The sequence below is a fragment of the Calonectris borealis genome, chromosome 1, assembly GCF_964195595.1.
Source record: "Calonectris borealis chromosome 1, bCalBor7.hap1.2, whole genome shotgun sequence".
In the NCBI taxonomy this organism is placed as follows: Eukaryota; Metazoa; Chordata; class Aves; order Procellariiformes; family Procellariidae; genus Calonectris; species Calonectris borealis.
This window is the reverse complement of record NC_134312.1, coordinates 86592382-86620228: the sequence shown is the minus strand read 5'-3', so window position 1 is coordinate 86620228 and position 27847 is coordinate 86592382. Positions and strand designations below refer to the sequence as shown.

At 42.4% G+C, this 27847-nt stretch overlaps 1 protein-coding gene across 4 annotated transcripts; it reads right to left on the bottom strand.

Moving 5' to 3' along the window:
* Positions 1 to 5157: 5157 nt before the first annotated feature.
* On the bottom strand, positions 5158 to 27657 carry CASP2 (caspase 2). Of its 4 annotated transcripts, none has more exons than XM_075164405.1 (11): positions 27514 to 27657; positions 27043 to 27193; positions 21433 to 21600; positions 19595 to 19670; positions 18031 to 18125; positions 16338 to 16514; positions 12473 to 12601; positions 11885 to 11975; positions 8052 to 8201; positions 7853 to 7962; positions 5158 to 7193 (listed from the first exon to the last, which is right to left on the bottom strand). In XM_075164405.1, the coding sequence occupies exons 2-11, from the start codon at positions 27190 to 27192 to the stop codon at positions 7059 to 7061; spliced, it is 1281 nt and encodes a 426-aa protein (XP_075020506.1). In that variant the 5' UTR covers position 27193; positions 27514 to 27657; the 3' UTR covers positions 5158 to 7058. The 4 variants fall into 4 exon arrangements, with proteins under 4 accessions (XP_075020506.1, XP_075020512.1, XP_075020518.1 ...); XM_075164411.1 differs by lacking the exon at positions 27514 to 27657 and having other exon boundaries at positions 5158 to 6826; positions 7011 to 7193; positions 27043 to 27502; XM_075164417.1 differs by lacking the exons at positions 27043 to 27193; positions 27514 to 27657 and adding an exon at positions 22865 to 22985.
* Between the last annotated feature and the right edge of the window lie 190 nt (positions 27658 to 27847).

Genomic DNA, 27847 nt, shown 5'->3' with positions numbered 1-27847 from the left:
ATGACCAACACTCAGTATCTTTTTCATACAGAATCACAGAATGGTTGAGGTTGGAAGGGACCTCTGGAGGTCATCTGGTCCAACTCCCCTGCTCAGTCAGGGTCACCTAGAACCAGTTGCCTAACACCATATCCAGATGGTTTTTGAGTATCTCCAAAAATGGAGACTCTGCAACCTCTCTGGGCAACCTCCTCCAGAGCTCAGTCACCCTCACAGTAAAACGGTGTTTCCTGATGTTCAGAGGGAGCCTCCTGTGTTTCAGTTTGGGCCCATTGCCTCTTGTCTTGTCACTGGGCACCACTGAAAAGAGCCTGGCTCCATCCTCTTTGCACCCTCTCTTCAGGTGTTTGTGTACACTGATAAGATCCCCCTGAGCCTTCTCTTCTCCAGGCTGAACAGTCCCAGCTCTCTCAGCCTTTCCTCATATGTGAGGTGCTCCAGTCCCTTCATCATCTTTGTGGCCCGCTGTTGGACTCTCTCCAGTATGTCCATGCCTGCCTTGTACAGAGGAGCACAGGACTCCAGGTGCAGCCTTGCCAGAGCTGAGTAGAGGGGAAGGATCATCTCCCTTGATCTGATCTGCTGGCAACGTTCCTCCTAATGCAGCCCAGGATACCATTAGCCTTGTTTGTGGCAAGGGCAGATTGCTGGCTGATAGTCAACTTGGTGTCCACCAGGTCCCCCAAGTCCTTTTCTGCCAAGTTGCTTTCCACCTGGTGGCCCCCAGTATATATTGGTGCCTGGGATTGTTTCTCCCCAGGTGCAGGAGTCTGCATTTCTTGTTGAACTTCATGGAGTTTACTTTTTTCCCATCATCTTCAGAAATTAATTTCAAGTTTTGAAACATTTTGTGATAGACAGATACACCAAAAGAATGCATATTCTGACTTCTAAATATATGTCATTTCATTTCTGAGAACTACCTTGAAAAGATCTTATATTTTCCTCTTGTGTTAATGTTTTTTTCTTAATCTCTGACTAGAAATTACATGGGAATAAAGAAGACAACAAAAAAGTTAGGCTTAACCCAATTTGCTACACCTAAAACCAGTCAAAGCTGCTCAACAGCACAGTCAGGAAGGGTTCGTGGGATGTTGAGGATCCTGGAACATCAGGAGCGGTGCAAAGTAGAGAGGTCCTGCCTCCTGCCCTTCTGTGTGTTCTGGGCCTTTGCCACAAGAAAAGCAAGGAGGAATTAATAGAGTGGAAAGGGCAAAATCAGGGTGCTGCTCTGGGCTACTGCCTTGAGAAACAGAGCACTGAGCAACCGCGGCAACTGCCACGTCCTCAGCTGAGTCATAGCTACTGTCTACTGTATCCTGAGGCACAGACCCCACAGAGGTCTGTGGGGAATGGAGCAGATAATACAGGCTACAGCTTTTTTCACAGACACCTGCTGTTTTTTTTCCTGTTATCTGTAAAGCTTTTCAACCAGGAAAATTGATAAATTCTATATATATCAAGGCAAAGCAGACAGTTACTTAGGGCAACATCATGACTTCCTAAGCTGTTTCTCCCACTAAATAAGATGGGTTATGTAAGGATATGTGAAGGGTGAAAGCATCTCCTTTATTAAGGTTATCCAGTCAAGGATGTTTTCAATGCAGAAGGTGATGATAAAGAAAGGGGGAATCCTCAAACAAAACCAGACAGAGACTCAGACCTGAGAGACAAGAGGTAACAGAGATGATGCAAGAGACCAAATGTCTCCAGTCGCTGTTTGATGGGCCATTAGGAAACTGCAGGCACGGCTTTGGAGAGGGCCAGTCTGAACTTTGTAACTAATAAGGGGGAAACAAGAGGAACGTAAGAATTTGAGATATTTGAACTGGGTCTGTGGGCCTATGCAAAACTTGTTGAAGAAAAGGGTTGGGGAGGAACAAAATGGGGAATAGATGGAAAAGGGCCAGTTTTGTGAAAACCGAGGCTGGTCAGTGTGTTTGACTGAGCGCTGCTCCTGATCACCAGAGTCTGTCCTATCTTATTAAATCCTTTCTTAACTATCTTTCCATGTAATTTCATTATACGCACTCAGTACGTGAGTGCTGTAAGGATGAGGTGCCAGCAACTGGTGAGACTGGCGTCAGTGAATTTGGGGTCAGCAACTGCAGTCAGACCAGGGGTCTAGGGGCTCGGGGACTGTGGTGCCAGCAACTGGAGCAACTGGGGTCTCAGCATCAGTAGCACCATAGTTCATTGAGTGCCCGGAGTGCTAGCTACAGGTCCGCTGTATGAGGGGACTTGGTGCCAGCAACTGGAGTCAGACCAGGGGTGTAGGCACCCCAGGCCTGTGGCGTCAGCAACAGGAGTGGGTGAGTGTCTGCTCCAGCCTCTAGGATGGGACCAGGATGTGTCCTGGGCACAGCTGCTGAGGGGACCAGCATGAGTGAGGCAAGGCAGGGGCTCAGCAGCTGGAGCAGCACTGTGGGTCACAGGTGGGCCAGGTGCCAGCTGCTGGGGGGAGTGTCTGTATCCTCCCCAAACCTAGGATGCATACATGTAATTTGGTGGCAAACTTCAACCTGGACTAACCAGCAAGTAGGAGGCTATGGGTCTAGTCAGGGGTATTAGGTAGGCAGAGGGGTCATGCTGATATTCAGTGGGACCCATGAGTGCAGGGTGCCTGTGGAACGAGCATGTGAGTGCACCTGTTCACTAGCAAGCATCCACCTGGACTAGCCAGCAGGTAACAGACCCATGGAGCAGATAAGGCCCAAGATTTGGGCAGGGGTATGGGAGAGACAGAGGGGCCATGTTCTCTGGCTACTCAATGGATCCATGAACGTGCTTGTGAATCTAGAGAGTGGGGATGCGAGTGCTTTTGCTACTGAACTTCAATCCTTACCAGCCAAAGAAGAGAAAGGGGAGGTGGCTGTCTATATTTATGCTTTGAGTCCTGGTAGCACTGAAGGTAGGTGCTGCTGAAGGTAGTGCCTTTTCTGTTGCAGTCTGCGTAGCCAGCCACATCAGTGTCCTCCGTAGGTCTCTCTGTTTCCAAGATGTACACTCAGCCTTGATACTGTTTGAACCAGTCTGGGAGGGAAAGCCCGGGGTTTCTGGGCTGGCCAGGGGGGATACCCAAGCCACTGAGCTGCTAGAGGGAGTGGCAGCTTATGACATCCCTTCACTGTTTATTTCTATGTAAAATCAATTTTGAAAAGTTAAGCCTATGCTTCCCCTCACCCTTTAAGTCACTTTATAAGTGACTGAATACTAACAGCTAGCTAGTTTGTGTTTTTCTTTACAACCTGAACATAACAGATCCAAATCTAAGTATTTTCTCAATGCAGCATGATGCTCACCTTTGTCAAAGCATGGTTTCTATGAGAGGTGTTACTGTTTCTCCTTATTTTGCAGGTATAACAGTTTATGCAAAACTACAGTCTGGAGGCTAAGTTTTATATAACAGTGACCATAAACAAGGTACCAAATGCAGATGAATGGAAACAAAACACCACCAAACCTTCACAAGAGAGAATTCTACAAGCAGAATTGGCAAAAGCAGCAACACCAGGCCAAATTGCATTGAGTAGGACTTAGTACTCGTGCCTAGTGAAACAGTCTCACAAGGCTGCTGACCCTGATTGATTATAACTTCTCTAAAGATTGTTTCATTCCTTTCCTTTAAAAGAAACTGTTTTCTGTATGCATTTGTAATGAAGATGATCTATTACATTTCCTTCTCCTAACTTAATAATTTAGTGTTGTGATATGCAGTGAAGAATTCTCATGCCCTGAAGACAAGGGTAAGAACACATTGCACAACACAGGTACAGTGTACATTAGGAATCTCAGCTTGACATAAATTTTATTTTACAAGGTGCTTTATAGATGTCTAGCCAAATCTTTTGAGGTTTTGGAAAGCATGCCCTCTTTCAATACCATTCTGTACATCCTAATTTTTAAGAACATCAATGACTATTTTTTCAAAGTCAAATCCTCTATTACTTTTTGTAATGGCAAATAGGGAAACAAAACCAACTTAGAATTACTAGAATTGTATTCATTTACTGAATTGTTCTAATAAATACAATGATTTTAATGCAACTCAAGATTTGTTGAATACTTTGTCTATATCCTATTCACTGTTTTCACTCCCTGTCCCACAAAACAGAACTTTTGACCTTATTATTCTTTTGGTTTTGAGCCAAAATGTGAACCAGTTAACACTGCCCTGCTATTCTAGCTATTAAAGTCATTCCTTAAACTCTGCTAGTAGCTCAAAACTTACTTCTCTGAAAATACGAACATCTCGTTTACTTCATCTTCTGTACAACTGGAAACACTTTCTGCACAGGTAGATGTTGGTAATTCCACTGCTAATGTTACTACTAGATTTCCTGCACCAGAATTTGGTATTATTGAAAAACCAATGTACCCTTTCCATAAAAAAGAGAACTTAGAAGATAGGAAACACCTAGGTGTCACGGATGAGACAGTAAATGGCAACCTCTAGTGGATCTGGGTACTGGGGTTTATTTTAGAACTAATGAGAAAAGATTTTACCTTCTTATTTCACACTCACTCACTGGCTTTCTCGCAGGTGCATTACCTAGGTCTCAGCTTCCCTTCCCAGCAGTGAGATCATTGTGGGTATGGGAAGGTGGAGCAGAAAGTTGTGTTGGTTCTGTGCAGCTGCTTGCAGTTACCGGTCTTGGGCATTACGGGTCAAGGCCTCTGGGCATCCCCTGGCATTTCCATGCAGCTCTCTGATACCCTGGATCTTCCCTTGTTTCCAGGATCTTTTCTCCAGCTGGTATCTTCACCTTCTTTCTAGGCCCTTCCTCCTTCCAAGACTCCTTTTCTTTTTTTCCCCAGGAACCCTTCTTTTTTGCACCAACTCTTCTTTCAAGAACACCAAGCCCACAATTTTCCCAGTCTAAATATTTTATGTGCTGAAGCACAACATCAGCCTCCTAACTGGTGGTTCTGCCTCATACCTCTTTATTAAAAATGTATTAACTTTAGTTTACTCCAGGCGCTATCAAAATTCACAAACAGCCCCATATTGGTTGCAGCTAGCAAGTAGCAGGCTTCTGCCTGAGAGTTCAAAAGTGCCTCTGGGAGGTACTATCTCAAGAAATTATGCAAGAATCCTCTATACAGAGAAGCTCCATTTTGGCACAGTAACTCTCCAAATGGAAGATACTGCACAGATAATCAAACAAGAATTCTTTATTTTGACACCTCAAGGCAGTAAAATACAAGTATACAAAAAGTATATATGAAAGTGGCAGTGATAATGCAAATTGATGCAATCCTACAGAAATCTAATCCATCAGAGTGGACTGCTTCATCAATATACGTATCTGTAAAATATTGCACCATTTCAAAGAGGGAGCACTCAGGAAGAAAATGTTTATACTCCAGGGAGGCACAACAGCCTCTAAACTGCTATCTTAAACTTCAGAGTAAGGCACCAATTGGCAAGTATGATCCTTGTTCTGTTTATCACATGTTGTGTCTAAGATAAGTGCAAGATACATGTTAATGCTGCACCTTTGTCAGCTGGAGGAAACACAGCCTTCATTTTCCTAGGCAGAACAAAAGAAAAAACCACATGCCTCATTTTGCAGCCTCCCTCCATATCCCTTTTGTTCTTCCTATTCATAATTCTATCCTGAAAAAATATTTTAAAAGCCACACTTACACAAAAAGAGTAAGCCAGGAACTATGCCAAGTTACTGCTACAAAATGGAGAATATCGAGACTCAAGTGAACAGACTGTAGTCCATATGTAAGCCAGTATATCAGGATTTACGCTCTACCATAAAGAGAACAATGCCCATCTCCCACATCACATCAGATGGGAATAACTGCAACTGGACACAAGCAAGAGACAAATTACAGCGTGGAGAGACTGTGTAGGAAATTTCCAGAAGAAATGATGGATTATGCCACAACATTTCTTATTGACCAGTTGAAATGACACTTTGCAAACAATATTAGCTAAACAAACAGCTTTAAATGATCATGGCTGAAGAAAGAAAACTCACGTAACAGGGTAATAATATGAAACTCTTCCCTTTCATTTAAAAGGGAAACAAAGTGCAGTGATAAATAATCCAAGCAACATGCTTAGACTGTAAAGAGCTGCCTTGAATATTTTTGTTAATTAAACAAAAGACAAAAGATCCTTTTGTGCAAGGCTGTAAGGTTTCAGGGATTCAGTTGTACAGTGCAATTTACAGACTCCTGAGAAGTTGGTGGATTGAATGCTATGCCTGTTGTGACACACAGGTATTATGGCAAACAAATTCCTCAAAAGTAATATTCCATGCAGTTGTTCACTCTCGGGACTAAGGGGACCTAATCTAGAATTTCTAGATTCAAAACTATTTCTGGGGCAGTTTATGGAGGCTTATTTGTCTGTACGAGAAATCCTGGATCTCTATTTTTTTGTTGATAACCTGGGATGTCTTGTAGTTCTCTTGATAACTTGGCTACAGAAGGAATATGCAAAAACAGACTTTTAAGTGATCAAGATGAATAGGAAAGTGTCAAGTACTGAAAACAATAACCTTCCATTTTAGAGAGGGAAACGATTCTCCTTCACAAGGGAGCCCTTTTCTAATGTGCACAGGAGCTGACTGTCCTGCATGAAGAACCAGGCAGAAAGTATTTAAAAATTTTAAAATACAAGCATAAGATAAGTCGCATTTTATGAATAATTTTCCTTTCAGAAAGGCTTAGCTTTTAAAAAAATTGTATCAATAGTCTGTTTCCCTTTTCACATTCACTTTGCTTACAAATGTCCTCATGTCTCCTTCCAAAGGATGTTCCCACTTCTTCTCAGTTCCAGTGCTGATCCTCTTTCCATCAATTTCTATACACAGGGAATAAGTCAGGATATTAGACTTTTAAACCCTGAACTGAATCAGATTACAAAGAAAATTGCCAGGTTATTTTAGAAAGACATGAAGATTTGGACTGGCCAGATAAAAACAAGCATTCCTTGCTTGTGCATCTGATGTCGCAGCCCATAAGAATGAAAACGTAGACATCCATACTCAAAGTTCAGCTTTGGCAGTATCTCTCTTCCAACACAGCTGGCAGGGTTATTTTCCTGGCAGATAGCCAGGAAACAGGTAAAGGTCCCGACAGAGCGTGCTACAATATTCTGACATTTCCTTGCAGCGGTGAAATTCTGTGCCTGGGGCATAACCTTCTCGTTGCTTGATTTGCCTATTCACCTAGATGTGAGATTAAAAAAAAAAAAATTACTGGAAGGATTAAGAAGACAGAAGTAAGAAAAATGTCATTGCTTTCTGTATTCAGATTATTCTGTTTAATTTATTAAGTAGTCCCCTATGTATTGTCTTTCTAAATTAAAGGAGGATAAAGCTCAAGTTGCCATGGTCACACTGCTGTCTTCACTCCCTCTTCCTCCATTTTCTTAATCTTTCCCTTATGTGAGCACAAGTGCTTGTGCAGCTATCTGGTGAACCAGTTCAGGGAACAAATCCACCTGAAAAAAAATTATTACTATAGAAGAAAAGTAATTCTTGGCAAGCCAGATTAATTCTTCTCATAAGTTCACCATGCAACCGCACAAGTGAAATGGAAGGAATCAAAGAAACAGCATTTTTATTTTCGTTAAACTGCTATGGAACTGTATATAAATATATATATAAAAAAATATATATAATATATATATTAAAATATATATACACACATATACACACACACACACATATATATATTAAAAAAAAGGGGGGAAAGAAGTAATAACTTTGCTACAAACAAGGCACGAAAAATTGCTTTAATAGTAGATTAATCCTAGCAATCTGAAGCACTGGAAGGCTCTTCAGAAACCAGGTAAGAGTGGGAGAGGAAAGACACTCCAGCTCACCTTCACCAACATGTCAGCCACATGAGTGTTTCGGGAATCCTCCGCAAACACAGATGTCAGAGCCTCGATATACCAGGATCCACGCTTGGTGTTTCGCATGGCCGCAGTGCCTGAGAAGAAAGTGTGTATGATGCCGTTTCTGGGGAACACAGACACAAAACCTCCTTATGCCCTAACCGTTAGGGCCTCTCCACAGTACCTTTCAGACAAGCATAACCACAGATCATATCAGAGCATGTAGGCAGACGCAGCTTGAGATTTTCTTCCTTGTTTGCATCACTTTCCTCACAGCCTGGGGAATCTGACCATTCTTTCCCATCTCTCTGATCCACTCCCCGGTCTGTCTCATCTGGGGGGGCAATAAACAAGGCGGGGGGGGGGAGGGGGAGGAAAAAAAAAAAAGACGACATTATCCTGAATTACTACATGTAGTTTTCCTGTACCTCCTTACTTTTGGGCTCTGATCAGCAATGTCACAACTGCTGTCAAGCAGAAAGCTTTTGCATGAACTTTAAGCTTTTTCAGTTGTTTTTAAAACTCATCTGAAAGTTCTTCTGCACAAACTAATGCAGATATCAGCAAGTGCTGAACCTGCTCAACCTAACGTGACTGTTAGTCCACATGCCGACTGATTTTTTTTCCCTCTCTTTTCCTATGCAAATCATGGGATAACTGGAAAGCAAAGAAGTTTCTGATAATTCTTCACCATGCATGGAAGGATTTGGTGCCTAGCCCTAAAAGTTCCTATTTTCCACTTTTACCTATCTTAGAAGTGTCCAAAAATGTCTAGTCTAATTTGCAATGCTAACTATCTACTTATTGCAGAACTCAAATGACAGCTATAATTTTAGTTGCTAAGGTCTCCCTCCAAGACATGAAGAAAACATGCACCAAATATCTCACCTACTTCTAAATCCTGACTATAATATCACTTGTTTCAATCAAAAGCATAAATTGTGCAATAGTAAAATGCAAAGTAATTTGTTCCCAAACATGAGAGAGAGAACTCCCGTACACGGAGATTAGTTTAAAACCTGGAGAACATTTAATGTCCTTTTCAGGATTCATTAGTTTGTATTATGACAAATGTAGATATTCTCAATTGGTTGTTTACATGATGCAGAGTTTCCATTGTAATCTAGACTAACTGCTTAATGGCAATAACTTTAATAGTCCAATAACTTTAATAGTCCATCTATGTTGTAAGAAAAATAAAGCTACATGTTACAGGTTTTCTATATAATTTTGCCCTTTTGTTCTTTTGTTGTAAGAGGAGAATCTACTATTCTACTTACTTCATAATAGCATGGGACAGATTCTAGTCTTAGGAGGCATAAGCGTCCATTTCAGAGGCCTTCCTGTTATGATGGCTCTAGGTTTTTGTTGCCAGGTCATGCCTAAGAAATGCATTTGGATTTCTAACCCTTTTACAGACAGTGGCACTAGTGGCACCTCATAATTATGCACAGGAAATGGCCAGTTCATAACTCAGCAACTTTGTTCTTTTCCTCAAAAATGAAAGCAGCAGTGTGAGGGGTGTGATTGTCTGACAGGTTAGATATAGCCTATAATTAAGCCTCCATAGCTCAAAATTTCATGATTACTTCCATTAAATTCCTTCATTATCTCTTTAAGGTAGCAATGCAAATTTTTCCATTTTTAACCACACTTTTTTCATCTCTTTTATCACACTTCTCCAAATCCTTTTAGTTCTATATCTTCTTAAAAATTTAGTGTACAGTTCACAGTGTATGTTATTTCAGCTAAGACTCAGATAATTTTACAGTCAAGCTATATTATTCACTGTCATCATCCCATAATGTATAAAATCAAAACCTTTTTGATTAAAGCTTCAGAATTAGATGTCTTCCTCATGCATTTGTCTTCAAACACCATTCCAGTCAACTTATCAACGTAACTAAAAACTGTAAAGCACTAACCCTATCAGGATATTCCTCTGCATATTTAACGTCTAATTTATATCACCAAAAACTGCCATCCAGATTGATTCCAGTCTGTTTAAATTTCACTGAAGGTCCCAGATGGCTGTTTTCCCGATTGATTTAAATAACTGCTAACTACCTATTTGTCAGTATTTACCACAGTTCTTCACTTTTCTGGATCAACTACTCTATTAAACACAAACGTTAGAGCAGCTTCAAAGTCTCGTTTTATGTCATAATGAAATCTGACTATTTGTCTTTTCCCGTTGCTTTCTGTTGCCGCCGTTTTTTGACCCATGACTGTAGGTGGACTACTTCAAGTCTTTAGTAGACTCCTGCCAAAGGCCCGTTGGAAGTAGACTGTACCAACTCTTCTTTATCTACATTTTAAATGTGTCATTAATAGAAGATAGATAAGGGCTATTACATAAACTTAGGGAAAAAGAATAACCTATGTATTTCTCATTTTGTTTCAACTGGTTCCGGCTAACTTGCATGGCATAGGGAGACTGACTACTAATCTAAAGTTGTCCACACTATTTATACAGTCTTAAATGCTGCTTTAAAAAAAAAAAGTATTGGCTAGTCTAACCTTTAAATGCTAACATTAAAAGGCACACATTTTTGTTGGCAGCTCAATTACTTTGTAACTGGCTTTCTCCTCCAACTATTAATCAAGGTTTAAGAGAGGGTAAAAAAGGCAGTTTTGTTCTTTTTTTTTTTTTTTTTTAAATTAAAGAAAGATTTTTCCCTTTCAGTTGCTTGAGTCGCAATCCTTTGCCTATTGCAGTATCCCCGTTCTGCAGCATTTTGCATAGCTTTCTTAACTGAAACCTTTTTGGGAATAGGAAGACCAAGCCTGATTCGTTGATGTGAACAGATCCATTATGGTAACATCACAGTCAAATAATCCTAATTACCTAATTAGGTCAGCTGCCACTTCTGGCTTATTACACTTATTTCCACACTGTTATGAGTCTGCATATTCACATTTGTTCAAGAGTATCTAAAGGTTCAATAACATAAGGAAAACAATCACATTCAATTCATATTGTAAACATGCACATTACAATATTTCCAAATGCTTAAAGGATCAAATATTTTTGATACCCAAAATACTTCATGTAGACTTTAGGTTTTTCTCTGCATTGGGATTAAACACGAGTAGGTAACAGGTGAAGGAAACATTCTCTTGGCTAGAGGACAAACTATAAAGCTCAGCTAAAAATGAAAAAGGGAGACAATCGCAAGGAACAAGGGAAAAGAAGGGGAAAAAGCATATACGCTGGAAAAGCTTCTCCATCAAAAGGGAAAACACAAAGCTTTCTAAGACAGAACTTCTCTTTGGAGTATCTGCAGTTTCACAGCGATCTCAAAAAGTCCAAACACTTTAGAGAAAAATTTGGTCATTAGCAGATCTGAAAGATAGTTAGTTACAGACAAGTGTTTAGTTACAAAAGGAAGGAAAATGAACAGCAGAATTAAAAAAAAATAGGAACAGAAAGAGTGGAAAAAGAACAAGTCTACGAGAAACAAGAAAGGAATTCTGTAACTACAACAGTATGTGGAAAAGGGTGTAAGGAAAGGTCATCTGGAGGTTGAAAGCAGGATAGGGTAAAGGGGGGAAAAAAAAAAAAGATGACTTGAAGCCTGATAGCTTGAGAGACAACACCACCAGAGAAACACACACATCCTGGATCAAGAGAAAGACAGGACCTCAGACAAGACTCCAGTGCTAGTGTACCACTCCATGCTGTGCTGCAATTTGATGCACCATATGCCCCACTCCCCCTACTGCAGGCATAGCAAGAGAAAGCCTCCATATATGAGTGGGATACGGTAGAGCTTTTTATCACTAAGGTGCTCTGGGGTCTGCAAGTCAATGCACACACCTCATGCAGAGCAAAAGACACTTACAGAGCAACAGATGCAGTGGCAGCAGCAGGGCAGAGGGAGGTGAATATGGGTCCCACTTACACCTGAGAGAAGCAAAGAGGAGAGTTGACAGCAAATTGAATGTGAGGGTGTGTATGTGTGTAAAATGAGCCTTAATGGCATGCCAAATACATGGCTTTATTTGGGCACTCACCTCCCCGGCAGGCCTGAATAAAGAACATTTTGGGCTTATTCTGGAGATTTGGACAGTTTGCATTATCAAAGAGCCGGAAAGCCTCCTGCAACTGAGAGAAGAAAGAAGATAAATATTCTTCACTGCAGCCTTCTGTGAGCCAAACCCAGTCTCATCTTGCTTCCCTGTATTTTGATAATTACCTCACCAGTCTTGATATTTTCTCCTTTATCACCAAACTCATCATGTGACAAATATATCCCTTTCCCCCCAGCTCCTCAAACCTTCCCCTCAAACTCCCAGTTTGAGTTCATGCACTCTACCTAATACTTGTACACAAAGGGAGAATGAAATAACTTCTCCTACCTGTCCTATTTCTATGACATTTTTTATCTTATAGACCTCTCATAAACAGACCTCTGTCCTTTCCTTCCCACAAGCCCTTATTTTTTCGTTTTTAAAAAATGTAAATTCTCAGTCTCCAATCTCTTCACTGTCTCTCTCTCTCTCTTTTTTTTTTTTTTTTTTTTTTACTTTTTTCCTCTTTCCATTGTTACTTTCCAAGATATAACCTACAACACCACATCACATGAGGTCACGGGAATATACCTGTAGTAGTTTGCCATCACTGCCATAAACTCCACCCTCCACACCGTGGGAAAGTAAAGCTACAATACTGGAATCCACATCCCGATGATCTGGCAGCTTAGAGAATCTCTCCAATGCCTTCTGCATCTCCTGGAGGAGAGAAAAAAAAATGCTTTCCAGACTTGCACAGGGCAAGTGGGTCAATGTACACATTGGGAAAACACAAATGGTCCTCCTGTTACGAAATAAACCCTATGTACATCAAATTTACAGGACAGAAGACATGTGTTTCATAAAAAAAACAGCAAAATGTTCTTGTTGTTTTATGTAATATTCAGTCCTAAGTATAACATTGTGAAGTAGGAATCACTTGGGACATCTACATTTCTATATGGCCAACAGGGGGATGCAGCAAGTATCTGAGTTGGTTTTAACATAGGATTTAACATATGGATTTAACATAGAAGAAATCAACTGATAAGCAGAACTTAACTGCATGGATACTGGAAGACTGATAAATAGGATGGCAATTGACTCCATCAGTGAAAAGACATGAAAACATCGCTTACACTTGCAAAGACTAGGTCAAATATTTGCAAAGTTTAAACTTTTAGACTTTTCCAGTGATCTGCTATCCTATCTAGATTAAACTGGAGTCTTTACTCATTTGTGGTTTTATCACATGTGCCAGGTGTGGTCTAGAAATTCTTGCCCCTTGCACTGTAAGAGGTCAGACTAGAATAGAATCATAGAATCATAGAATCATAGAATCATAGAGGTTGGAAAAGACCTCTAAGATCATCGTGTCCAACCGTCAACCCAACACCACCATGCCCACTACACCATGTCCCTAAGGGCCTCATCTACACGTCTTTTAAATACCTCCAGGGATGGTGACTCCACCACTTCCCTGGGCAGCCTGTTCCAAGGCCTGACCACTCTTTCAGTAAAGAAATTTTTCCTAATGTTCAATCTAAACCTCCCTTGGCGCAACTTGAGGCCATTTCCTCTTGTCCTATCGCTAGTTACTTGGGAGAAGAGACCAACACCCACCTCGCTACACCCTCCTTTCAGGTAGTTGTAGAGCGCGATGAGGTCTCCCCTCAGCCTCCTCTTCTCCAGGCTAAACAACCCCAGTTCCCTCAGCCGCTCCTCATAAGACTTGTGCTCCAGGCCCTTCACCAGCTTCGTTGCCCTCCTCTGGACACGCTCCAGCACCTCCATGTCCTTCTTGTAGTGAGGGGCCCAAAACTGAGCACAGTATTCGAGGTGCGGCCTCACCAGTGCCGAGTACAGGGGCACGATCACCTCCTTATTCCTGCTGGCCACACTATTTCTGATACAGGCCAGGATGCCGTTGGCCTTCTTGGCCACCTGAGCACACTGCCGGCTCATGTTCAGCCGGCTGTCAACCAGTACCCCCAGGTCCTTTTCCTCTGGGCAGCTTTCCAGCCACTCTTCCCCAAGCCTGTAGCGTTGCCTGGGGTTGTTGTGGCCGAAGTGCAGGACCCGGCACTTGGCCTTGTTGAATCTCATACAGTTGGCCTCGGCCCATCGATCCAGCCTGTCCAGGTCCCTCTGCAGAGCCTTCCTACCCTCCAGCAGATCAACACTCCCGCCCAACTTGGTGTCGTCTGCAAACTTACTGAGGGAGCACTCGATCCCCTCATCCAGATCATTGATGAAGATATTGAACAGGACCGGCCCCAAAACTGAGCCCTGGGGAACACCGCTCGTGACCGGCCGCCAACTGGATTTAACTCCGTTCACCACAACTCTCTGGGCTCGGCCGTCCAGCCAGTTTTTTACCCAGCGAAGAGTGTACCTGTCTAGGCCGTGAGCCGCCAGCTTCTCTAGGAGAATGCTGTGGCAGACAGTGTCAAAGGCCTTACTGAAGTCCAAGTAGACCACATCCACTGCCTTTCCCTCATCCACGAGGCGGGTCACCTGGTCATAGAAGGAGATCAGGTTGGTCAAGCAGGACCTGCCTTCCATGAACCCGTGCTGGCTGGGCCTGATCCCCTGGTTGTCCCGGACATGGCTCGTGAGCACCCTCAAAACCAACCGCTCCATGATCTTCCCCGGCACCGAGGTCAGGCTGACCGGTCTGTAGTTCCCCGGATCCTCCTTCCGGCCCTTCTTGTAGATGGGAGTCACATTGGCGAGCCTCCAGTCGTCCGGGACCTCCCCAGTTAACCAGGACTGCTGGTAAATGATGGAGAGCGGCTCGGCAAGCTCCTCCGCCAGCTCCCTCAGAACCCTCGGGTGGATCCCATCCGGCCCCATAGACTTGTGAACGTCCAGGTGGCATAGCAGGTCATGAACTTCATCCTCTTGAATTATGGGGGGTTTATCCTGCTCGTCGTCCCTGTCTTCCAGCTCAGGGGGCTGAGTACCCTGAGGATAACCATTCTGACTACTAAAGACTGAGGCAAAGAAGGCGTTGAGTACCTCAGCCTTATCCTCATCCTTGGTGGCAACGTTCCCCCCCGCATCCAATAGAGGATGGAGATTCTCCTTGGCTCTCCTTTTGTCATTAACATACTTATAAAAGCATTTTTTGTTGTCTCTCACGACAGTGGCCAGGTTGAGTTCTAGCCGGGCTTTTGCCTTTCTAATTTCCTCTCTGCACGACCTAACGCGATCCCTGTACTCTTCCTGAGTTGCCTGACCCTTCCTCCACAAGTGATAAACTCTCCTTTTTTCCCTGAGTCCCAGCCAGAGCTCCCCGTTCAGCCAGGCCGGTCGCCTTCCCTGCCCGTTCTTCTTGCGGCACATGGGGACAGCCCGCTCCTGCGCCATTAAGACTTCCTTCTTGAAGAACGTCCAGCCTTCCTGGACCCCTTTGCCCTTCAGGACCATCTCCCAAGGGACCCTCTCGACCAGTGTCCTGAGCAGGCCAAAGTCCGCCCGCCGGAAGTCCATGGTAGCGGTTTTGCTGGCCCCCCTCTTTACTTCACCAAGTATCGAAAATTCTACCATTTCATGGTCGCTAAGCCCAAGCTGGCCTCCGACCACCACATCTCCCACCAGCCCTTCTCTGTTCGTGAACAGCAGGTCAAGCGAGGCATCTCCCCTGGTGGGCTCGCTTACCAGCTGCGTCAGGAAGTTATCCTCCACACACTCCAGGAACCTCCTCGACTGTTTCCTCTCTGCCGTGTGGTATTTCCAGCAGACATCCGGAAAGTTGAAGTCCCCCACAAGAACAAGGGCTAGCGACTGGGAGACTTCTGCCAGCCTCTGGTAGAATATTTCGTCTGCCTCCTCTTCCTGGCCAGGTGGTCTATAACAGACCCCCAGCAGGATATCTGCCTTGTTGGCCTTCCCCCTCATCCTTACCCACAAGCACTCGACCTCGTCATCACTATCATTGAGCTCTAGACAGTCGAAGCATTCCCTAACATACAGGGCTACTCCACCGCCTCTCCTTCCTCGCCTGTTCCTTCTGAAAAGCTTATAGCCGTCCATTGCAGCACTCCAATCGTGAGACTCATCCCACCACGTTTCCGTGATGGCGACTAAGTCATAGCTACCCCGCTGCACAATGGCTTCCAGCTCCTCCTGTTTGCCGCCCATGCTGCGTGCATTGGTATAGATGCACTTGAGCTGGGCTGCCGATTTCTCCCCCTTGTCGTCCTTTCTCCCCTCTTGTGGTCCTTTGTGATCCTACTTTCCATCATAAAGTCCTCTCCTTCCAAGCTTCTTCATGTTTGTCAGCATGCTAGCAGACATCATCCAATTTATCCTTATTTTCTACTCCTAAGTGACCATTCACATCTTCCTGTTCAAGCTTAGTTATGCCAAAGGGAACCTCTTAACATGTTTATTAAGAGTTACAAACTCTCATCCATACTGGTTGTGAAGTACCGGGATCCATCCCCCTTACCTGTGCAGTTTGATCATGAAAGACAGTCACTTGATACCCGAGATGCTTGAAAAGCATCTCCAGGGAAGTACAGTCCACATCTCCCCCTGCACGATACTCCAAGTCCTTCTCACTGCTGAAATGGACATTGCTGAGAATAAGCGCTAAGCCTCGGGGTTCTGATATCAGTTTATAGGCCTGAGAAGAAAATTTAAAATTGGTAAATTTAGACTACACAAGGAAATAATTAGAGTAGAACAGCAGTCCCTACATACCAGCCTGATATGATATATGCAGGATTTCTCGATTGTGAAGGCACAAAAAATAGTAGAGGTCAAATTTTTGAAGGATTTTTTTTTTTTAACAAATAAAACATATGTTTGTATTGTAAAGGGTCCCAGAGACAACTGTATTTGCAAGTCTCCACAACTGATGATCCTACAACACTATTATTAAGATGTTTTACTAGCTTGCCTTATTTTTCGTTTTAAAAGAAACACAGCTTATACATTTCAAACTGTGAATTAGGTCTTGCTAACTTTTTTCCCCTTTCCCCACCCTCACCCCAGCACCCACATAATTCCATCACCCCCATCAAAGGCTTCAGGCCTTTGTAAAATTTAGCTTACATTTCTTAATTGCTGTTGGGAGCAGACAGAGATGTAAAATAGCACGTGACTGCAATTTTAATAGCAAGGGACTGTCAGTCACTGATCCTGAAAATTATGTGGCTGGCAAAAAAGATTAAAAGGGAAAGAACTAATTTAAGAGGGGTGTCTTCAAAATAAGTTTCCTCTCTGCCCCTCCCACTCTAACAACAACAAATCAATAGTACATCAGTTACTAACACTGCTGTAAATTGGAAGTGAAATTTAATACCAAAGGAGCATATCAGAAAGGGTGTATCCAGGAGCAGATGTAAAAGGAAGCAAGTCAAGCTCACACTGACGCTGCCTAATTAGGTCTCCCCAATAGTTTAAAAAAAAAAAAAAAATCTGTTTTGCTATACACAGAGCCTGTGACAGAATCGTTAAGTGTTAGCACATTGTGTAACCCTAGTAAAGTGTCTGTCCCATTACACAAAATGATTTTTTTTCCCTAAGCCCACCCCACCACAACCTATGCTTTAAAAACAGAATAAACAAAAAGTAATTAGACTACCTACATAACTTCTAACACTGCAGAAGAATAGAAATTCAGGTGGTTCTACCCAGTACTACGCAGCACAGAATCCTGATCTGGTTCTTGAGCCTAAGGCGAGACCCTTCTGGGTACAAGTTGGCAATTAACACAGCCAAGACTGTGACTACTAGTTGAAACACAGTTCTAGTATCTTACAGTCATTTGCAGAGTGTGTCATCACACAGAAGATGATGAGGATGCAGACAAATAAATATGAGGCAATAATACTGACAGCTGACACGGAGCTACAGAACAGAAGGCATTTCACAGAGCTCTTCATGAACAAGAACCAGAGGCAGAGATTTATATAGAGTTACAGAACTCCTCAGGATTTCTTGACACTTGTAAATGAGAACTACATCAAATCAAACATGACTGGTAACATCCTTAAGTTACACAAATAGCACAACACTGATCTGCATCCCAATGAAGCATGCATTTTGACTCAGTTTTAAGTAGCACGTGTTCAGTCGATATATCCAAACACCTCACATCTTTTACATCTTAAGGAGATTTTCTGTCAACCACTTACCAAGTGCCAATGATCATGATAAAATTCAGGAGTGCAGTACTTCACTGGAGGAATCGAGGGACCATCTCCATTATCCAATGAATGTTCCATTGGTTCTGTGCAAAACAAACATATCAATAATAATAACAAATTCCAACTACAAAGCCTCTGCATTAAGGCAGTAACTTGCAAATTCTGAAGTAAGTGGTATTAGGCATATTCCTGTATTATACTATTCTTACCTCTAAAAATTTTGCTTGATCAGGGACTACAGACACACAACGAAACATAGCAGAAAAAACAAAAGTACCGGAATGGTATACTTATTTTTTTATAATTTTAAGTGGCAACTTTTTTTTGTCTTGTATGTAGATTAGCCTTATCTAAGGCCTAGAAAATTTGGTTCTACACAGTATGAAAACAGAATTCTCATCTAAATTAGAGCCATGTGCTTTCTGTCATTTTGTACAGTATATTATTCCTTTCACAGTCAGGCTGAGAAACCATTGCTAGAAATATTCATATAGTGCTTTTCCTTTCATAAAAGGCCTCCCATGCTCACTGGATACAATTATTTATTTTTTGCCGAACATACGCATAAGTGATCAAACTAGACATTTCTAACTTCCATAAAGTGCAATGCCCTTTTTTGTTTATCTGCCTCTGAACAACTATTTCCTCTGGATAACAGCAGATGAGGGGAATGACAATCAACAATTTGCCATTTGCAGACAAACACTCACTCCCCTGTCCTGAAGAAACAGAGATAATGACATTCACGATCTCCTTTGAAATCCTTTTTCAGCCTTTTGAGACGTGGCTCTCCTGGTTGGAGGAACAGATGCTCTAAAAAAACAAAACAACCCAACCCTAAAACCTTTGCACCTACATAAAAAAAAGCCTTCAAAATCCAGACACTTGTTCTTTAACACCAGAGAGCGCTCCTAGTAACCAGCACACAGTTAGAGCTGTGGCTAGGGAACATGACTACTCCAGGCATTACCAGAGGCAACAGGAAAACTAGCAAAGAGATTCATTCCAACAACTAGTTCCCTGATCTAAGTCACAAATGCTTGCTAAAGAAAAGCTGGTTTGCTGCACTCGACAGAAGCCACAGAAATCTACGTTGGGCCCATGTAACCTATATAAGGCCTTGTACTTAAACTTATTTGCTAAGAAGGAAGTCTAAGTTAAGCAATACTGTCCCAAATCAGTATTTTTCCACAGCTCTAGTTCAATTAAACCCTACTACAAATCTTAAAACAAAGAAGAAAATCTTTGAAAAATCTAAAATTTTACTGACATGTACTGTTTAAGCAACAAAATTTCCTGTAAGAATAAATGAAGCTGACTAGAAACTGATTGGGTTCTCTCTTCCAATATGCTATTTCACTTTCATTTTCTAGGCTAATCCTACCTCCTGCATCTGACTATAATGTGGTCAGTTCACTGTCAAGTTTGCATTCCTGAGATGAGCAAAGTGATGGCAAGCTTATTTCTAGAACTGAATTAAGAGCGTATTAAGAAATTAGAAACAACCAACCAGATAGCCAATCAAGTATTCATGATGTCATGTGCAACTCACCAATCCAGCGCGGTCTCTTTGAATTACATGATTCACTGGCAGGGAATGGAAGATTTGATCCGTAACAGTGTTCAAGCTACAAGACATCCAATAAATCCATGAAAAAGAATAGCATAAACCAGCTATTTTTTTCTCTATGATACAAGCCTGTAGGTATCATAGAACAAAGATACATGTATTTACATACACATATATATGACTTAAAAAATAGTATTATGGTTCACAACCAAATGAAACACCATGACAAGATAGCAGAAGCATTTTCTGTCAATGCAAAATTCCTTCCCTTCTTTGCACATCTCTACTTCTACCCAAATCCCCAGTTTGGAAACCTTACACTGAGGTCATATCATCCCCATTTTTGCCAAAACTTGACTTGTCCAGTGATTCCTATCTTTCTATTTGCTTTCAAGATTTCACTGTTTGAATAGCAAAGCACAATTGAAAACAAAAAAATAGAAAGGGTGGCCTAATAAATCCTACATTTTAATAAGGGAACACATCTGCTCAAAAATGTCTGATCTTCCTTCCTTTGTATAAAATATGTTTACGGCAAGATTCCATTCTTGTCAATGCACTGAGAATACTGAATCTTTATTAAATTCTTCCTTTAGTCCAATGCCGACAACTGCAGATAGTGAAAAGGTGAAAATAAAAATAACAAAGAAAGAAGAGTCCCTCTCTCATCAACAGAGAAGACTAGCTTTTAGTAACTTTTGAATCAGAGAATCATTGAATGCTAAATTAAAACATTTCAGAGAAAGTATTTTCTTTGCAGCTTTTGGGTTTTGATGACACATCAATTAAGAACATGTTGGATGTAAGAACATTCAGGAACCTTGTGCAGTTCAACAAAAAGAAGTGCAGACTCCTGCACCTGGGGAGAAACAACCCCAGGCACCAATATATACTGGGGGCCACCAGGTGGAAAGCAACTTGGCAGAAAAGGACTTGGGGGACCTGGTGGACACCAAGTTGACTATCAGCCAGCAATCTGCCCTTGCCACAAACAAGGCTAATGGTATCCTGGGCTGCATTAGGAGGAACGTTGCCAGCAGATCAGATCAAGGGAGATGATCCTTCCCCTCTACTCAGCTCTGGCAAGGCTGCACCTGGAGTCCTGTGCTCCTCTGTACAAGGCAGGCATGGACATACTGGAGAGAGTCCAACAGCGGGCCACAAAGATGATGAAGGGACTGGAGCACCTCACATATGAGGAAAGGCTGAGAGAGCTGGGACTGTTCAGCCTGGAGAAGAGAAGGCTCAGGGGGATCTTATCAGTGTACACAAACACCTGAAGAGAGGGTGCAAAGAGGATGGAGCCAGGCTCTTTTCAGTGGTGCCCAGTGACAAGACAAGAGGCAATGGGCCCAAACTGAAACACAGGAGGCTCCCTCTGAACATCAGGAAACACCGTTTTACTGTGAGGGTGACTGAGCTCTGGAGGAGGTTGCCCAGAGAGGTTGCAGAGTCTCCATTTTTGGAGATACTCAAAAACCATCTGGATATGGTGTTAGGCAACTGGTTCTAGGTGGCCCTGCTTGACCAGAGGAGTTGGATCAGATGACCTCAAGATGTTCCTTCCAACCTGTACCATCCTGTGATTCTGTGTGAAAATTCCCTTCTTCCCAAATTTCTTCCCCTTTGCTTTTACTAAGGCTACTACAAGTTTCAATTTGCAACAAAAACCCATCCTGTCCTTTGTAAACAATTATTTTTTTTTACATTTGTAAAAGATCACTTTGTGCCCAAACCCAATCTGAAATGCAGATCACTTTGTGCCCAAACCCAATCTGAAATGCAGTCCATCCATTTTATTTTTTTTAAAACTGTTGTACCCTTGCAATCCCATGGCTCAGGTTGGATGTTGTCTTCAAGATCATTGCCTCCAGATGCTGCTGTTTGGTTTCTCGTAGAGCTTCACAGAAGGCTGAGAAGGCATTAGGGCCTCTCTTGGGCAGCAAATTGAGGAATTCCACATTTTGGCTGAAGCTCCCAGACTTGGCCTAGACCCAGAGAAAAAACAAAATCCACACTCAAAGTAAACCCCAACAGAATTCATTGCAAATGGAGCTTCAGAACAACTCAACTTTTTTCCTTCATGTAAATGTTTCATCACTATGCTTAGCTGTGCTAGATGCATTTTTATAGCTTTTCCTAGTTGACTTCACTCCCACTCCTCTGTTCCTGTTAGCTCAAGGGGGAGAGCATATGACAACACAGCAAGCCAACAATTCACACATTACCACACACAGTAATACGCCCTCTTCTCTCTAAACTTTTACTTCCAGTTACTGTTGGAATAGTATTTATCTCCCCTCTTTGAATACAAGAAGTCCAGAACATGTTTTCACTCCTGCCCAATGGCTTATGGTCTCATGCACCAATAACGCAAATCCCTCAGAAAGCGTTAAGTAAAATACTTATTTTACGCAGTCAATTCCGAAAAGATACTACATATGTATAGACTGCAACATTTAGACCAATGAAGTCATATATAGTAGTACATGAGGAAAAGTAACAATCAAAAATTAAATTTGTGTATCTCTAAAACAGTCCCAGGAAGTCCTATTGTTAGAATATTAATAGGACATTTGCCAACAAACTGTATAATTTATACAATAATAGCCTTCCCTGTGAGATCTAAAACACACTAAAACATCAGTAAAATATTGGGTATCAAAAATAAATTTTATCAATTCCATGGAATTCATCCTATATTTTTTGAATTAACCCTTAGATCCAAGATCTCTTCTTTTGGTAGATGATAAGAAATGGTTGGTGAGTTATACAGAATCAAGGCCTAACACTTTGCAATCACAGAAAAATCAGGAAAAAAAGTCTCGAGTCACATATGTAAATCCTCTGCTACAGAAGACTTTACATCATTTAGTTTTTTTCATAAAATTTATCAAGCTTGGTGTTAAAACTAGTTTGGCTTTGGAAGGATATTGCAAAATCTTGTTGATCCAATGCTTATGAACCTATTCTGAAATTTCAGACCTATGTTCATTCATGACTGACTAATAGCATTTATTTTTGTATCAACAATGTCCCTTGACTTCAATGTTCTCCTTCAGTGTCCTTTCCCTTAGTTACCAAACTTCTTTCTATAAATCAGTCTCCATTTGCTATAGTAAACAAGCCACTTTCTTTCAGCCTCCTCATAAATGGCCTCTTCTGCTTGACAATGCAAGTACCCTTTCCTCTTCCCACAGAAACCTCAACTTTCAGAGCACTGTTGACTAGAAGTTCATACAGTCATCTCACCCGTGCCTTTCCAGAAGCATGAAAATACTCGCTCCTTTCTCCTGGTAACATTTCTGTATTAGTCCATAGAAGACAACCAGCTCCATATACTTGTATGCTGCTTTGAGCCCAGTGGATTTTGTTTTACCTAATAAAGTAAATTGACAGCTGATATTTTCAAGTACCTATTAATTGTTTCTTCCTTTCTAGTAGACCTGCAGCTGTTTATGACAAGCTTAGGATCATTAATCTTCTTCACCTTATATGTCTTCATACTTATGACTCTAAGCCATAAATCATAATTAAGAACACAAGCTGACCTCAAGAATTGGACCTTAAGTTTTATTGAAAAGTTAAGAAATTTCCATAATGTTTATATTCTGCACTCTGTATGTACAGCAGTCAGCTTTTGGCAGGCTTCTTCCTTAATGCTTCCTTAAATACCCAAAGTGCTGTACCTCCTCATGTAACTGCCACATCAACACCATATTTAGGTTATACTAAATAATGTTTAGCAAACATTCAGAAGTAAAACCTTCATAAGACAGACTACTTTCATTTTATTTTCTAATACATCCTTAATTTATTTTTGTACCCTCACAGATGAGTTTGATGATCTGTATAACAGGAACTGGTTGCACAATAAACTCTGAACTCCTGTCAAAGTCCCATAGTATTAGTCTTCTTATTGAGCCTGAATATACATGCAGAATCTGTGAAAAGAACATATATGCTTGACAAACTTCCTAATCAAATTTAAGTCACTTTGTCAAAGCCAGTGATCCCTTCATTACTGTTACAGAGCATTTAAATCTCTATATCTACACGATCTGATAGTATTCGATTACAATACAGAGTATTCAAGTTGTTTAAAAAGCAAGAGAAAGCTCTTGGTATCATATCTGCAATTTTGAAGGTCCATTCCAGAGCTCTGGAAGAACATCCGATGCTCTGACAAGAAGGCACTAATGAAATGGATTTTGGACTTCATCTTAAAAACAGCTGTTTCTGCTGTCCCACTTTATTTCCACTACCATTTTTGCTCTGTGTTTGAAATCCCTCTGTTCTGGGCCTTCGTCTAGACAACTATATTTACATCATCTTTGCTACACAGTAAATACAATTCTTTTTCTTTATTCTTTCTTAGGAGTGTCTATAATTGAAAAGAACCCAAATTGTTTAGTATCTTTCTGAATGACCCAATTTAAACTCATTCCTATCAGTTCCTACTCTCTCTCCCCATTTTGGACGTCAAAGGAAGCTGCTCTTATTTATTAATTTTTCTCCAATGAACACCTATAAACTCTTTACTTACTCTTCGTATTCCTTGTGAGCTCTTCATCCAGCTCAACCACCTTTGTCTTCAGTGGCCCTTCCTGCAACATCCTCCCCTCCCACCTTTTTCTTACTTGTGGTAAAGTTTCAGTACCAGTTTAGTGGCTCACACGTGAAGAAATTTCATCCTTCCTTCGTCCCCCTGAGCTCCTCGGTTTATTTCACTTTTCTTACATTACAAAAGTTAAGTGCCCTATTTCCAGAACCAATTTGTTTATTCCTCTGTTTAGTTTAAATCAAACCAACAGGATCAGTATAATTGTTGTGTTTCTAAGACAAGATGATTTAAAACGTAACTATTTATCCAGATCTTCTTGATTTCATGACTTTTTGGGAGTGCAGGGGGATATACAGAACGAGTCAATTACAATATCCAAGAAAATCTACGCTCTATCATCAGACACAGCGGCATTTGTCTCCTCCTATTTCCACTAAGGTACCTGATGATTGTTGTCACAATACATTTTCAAGAATAGGCTATCTAACAGCACTCCTAAGACCTTTGCTCACATTTGAGCCAGAGAGTGGAAGACTATTACAAATTCACAGACCTACAATAGAAAAATGAAAGATAAGACAGAGTGAAAGATAAGACTCAAGTGTTTTTTTTTAAGACAGAGTGAAAGTTAAGACTCAAGTGGTTTTTTTTTAATGCACATTACTTTTTGTTTATCTATACGCTGTTATGATTAGTACTAACCTGCAAACATTCCCTTCATTTTAATCCTTCTAGTGCAATGTGTATTTTGCAGTACTACTGTTCCGGTTGTGAATGCCTTCCTCCTATCCCTGCCATATTTCCATTTTTGCTGCAATTTCCAGATTCATCCCCTCCAACAGTAGTTCAAGTCACTTTGTTCTCTTGCTCAGGCTGCTATTGCTATTCATATACATTTAAACTCTTAGTTATGCGTGTATGTTGTATTAGGCATAATTTTTCCACTAAGTTGTTACTATTTGCCTGACTTATCCATCATAACACCTTTCTCCTTACTGATAATCCATTACTAAGTATTATTACATCTCCTTTTACCTAATTACATGTGGAAGGGAAGATTCCCTTAGTCTTCTTCCCTTCTGTCTCAGTTTAAAACTTTTGAACTACAGCGGCATTTTCCCCAAAAGATTATTTTCGCTGGCATTATCCTACCTTTGAGAGGGCTTTTTTCCCTTTCTTTTTTTTTCTTCCTTTTCTTCCCCTCCCCCACCCCTTCAATGACTAACTGCGGGCCAGCAACTGAACATCCCTACTAACCACCCATACTTCAGCAGTGTCATTGTTTAATGAGAGAATCAGAAGGGTAAAAGTGAGAAAACTCGTGGGTTGAGATAAAGACAGTTTAACAGGTAAAGCAAAAGCTGCACATGCAAGCAAAGCAAAACAAGGAATTCATTCACTGCTTCCCATCAGCAGGCAGGTGTCCAGCCATCTCCAGGAAAGCAGGGCTCCGCCACACGTAACCGTTACTTGGGAAGACAAACGCCAGCACTCCAAACGTTCCCCTTTCTTTCTTCCCCCAGCTTTATATGCTGAGCATGACGTCATATGGTATGGAATATCCCTTTGGTCAGTTGGGCTCAGCTGTCCCAGCTGTGTCCCCTCCCAGCTTCTTGTGCCCACCCAGCCTCCTTGCTGGTGGGGTGGAGTGAGAAGCAGAAAAGGCCTTGATGCTGTGTAAGCACTGCTCAGCAGTAATGAAAAAAATCCCTGTGTTGTCAACGCTGTTTTCACGACAAACCCAAAACATAGCCCCATACAAGCTACTACGAAGAAATTAACTCTGCCCCAGCCAAAACCAGTACAATCAGTTCTTGATTCATTCTCTGACTTTCACTGTCTTCCTGCATCTTTGAGCTCTTTCACTATGGATTGGAGCTGTTTCAGGTAAGACTGCCTCCATCTCCCACAACATAGCACAGGTATCCTTGACAGGTTCCATGAGGAATTTCACATTACCTTTGACACACAATGAGTCAAAATTAATCAGGAAGTCATTTCCTCATTGCTTTCAAAAAACCTTATCAGTCTCAGGTTTACACCTCCTGCACTTGTGCCCAGCAAATAGCTCATAATTCTATTTTTCAGCATCTGTTCTTATGACAGGACCATCAACCTTACTAGGGGACTACAAAGTCCCTCAGTTGCTTACTTGAGTCTTCAGATGCACTTGACGTGCATCTTCAGTCATTTCCTTTCCAGCTTGCTTTCTCTTTGAAGACCTGTATCTCCATCCTTCACAGTCTTCAGTGCATTACCACACCTCTGGGAGTAATTCCATGCTATTTCCCATGACTTCTCTTCATAGTACCCACCGCTCAGGATAAGTAACAAAAGCCCATGAACAGCATTTGTCATTTGAGAGCGAGTCTTGGATCATGTAAGGTTCTTCACACAATTTACAAAAACACACATGAAATACAAATTCTTTGAGTGAAAGGTGCACAAGTCTCACAACAAACTGGTTTATAATATATTCATTTACTTACTTTCACAGTATTCTTTTGGAAATAGGTATTCTTCCTACTTTTACAAATGGGAAGGAAAAAAAAAAAAAGGCACAAAATGACAACAATGGACTGCAAGATACCACCTGACTCATGAAGCACAACCTGCCGCAACTACATACCAGCATGCAAGCCAACGATTTAGTAAATCTCAGACAAAATCCATATTGGCAAAAGCAGCTTACAGTTCTCCTACGTGTTGCAAGCAAACCCTACACTGCTTTGCATGTGCTCCAAACGTAATCGCATTAAAATATGCGGGTAACACGGATGAGTTTTACCATGCAGCCACTGCCAAGAACGACACTGAGCTTAACTAGAAATAAAGCTCACAGTGCCGTCGAGTATAACCTGCATACCTGTATCACTTCCATCATCTCCATGGTGATGATGTCCTTCTCTATCATATGCTCCAACAATTCTTTTAAAACCAGCTGCTTTGCCAGCATCACCCGGTTCTTCTTTAGCGCTTCCTGGTGACACCGCTGCATGCCGCACGCAACCAGCATCCTGGCAGGAGAGGGGAGACCAAAGCCAAACTCAAGGGCAAGAGCCACCCTTACCCCTCCCAACTTTCTGCTCAGGAAGAAGACGACCGTTTCCGCGGGCAGCCGCCGCCTGACAACGGGCGGAAAAGGCCTCCACCGCCCGCCTCACCGGGGATCGGCGGAGAAGGGCCGCGCCGCTCCGCACCACCCCCGGCTCCCGAGGCCGCAGGGGCCGGGCGGCGGCAGGCGTGAGGCCGCAGGCCGGTGCAGGGCGCTGTGCGCTCTCCCGGGACCAGCTCCCGCCAAACGGCCCGCGCCGCGCGCGCCGCTCCCGCCACTCACGCCTCGCTCCGCCCTCCGCGCGCGCGCGCGCGCGCGCGCACCCCTTCCTTCCCGGCGGCCCCCGCGATTCAAACCGCGAGACCCGCTTCCTCCAGTCACGTGGCCGAGGCGGGGGCCCGCGCCGCAGCCCCTCCCTTTGCGAAAGCTAAACAAAACAAGCGTCAGCCGCCGGCACCCGTTGTGCGCAGGCGCAGCCGCGCCTTCCCCCACGGGCTTCGCGGCGCGGGAGCGGTTTCGCGTCTCTTCCTGCCGGGGCTCGGCCGCGGGGGGCGGGGCTGCTCCCGCGGCCTGTCAGCGCGTGCAGCCCCCGCCCCGCCCCGCCTCGCCCCGCCCG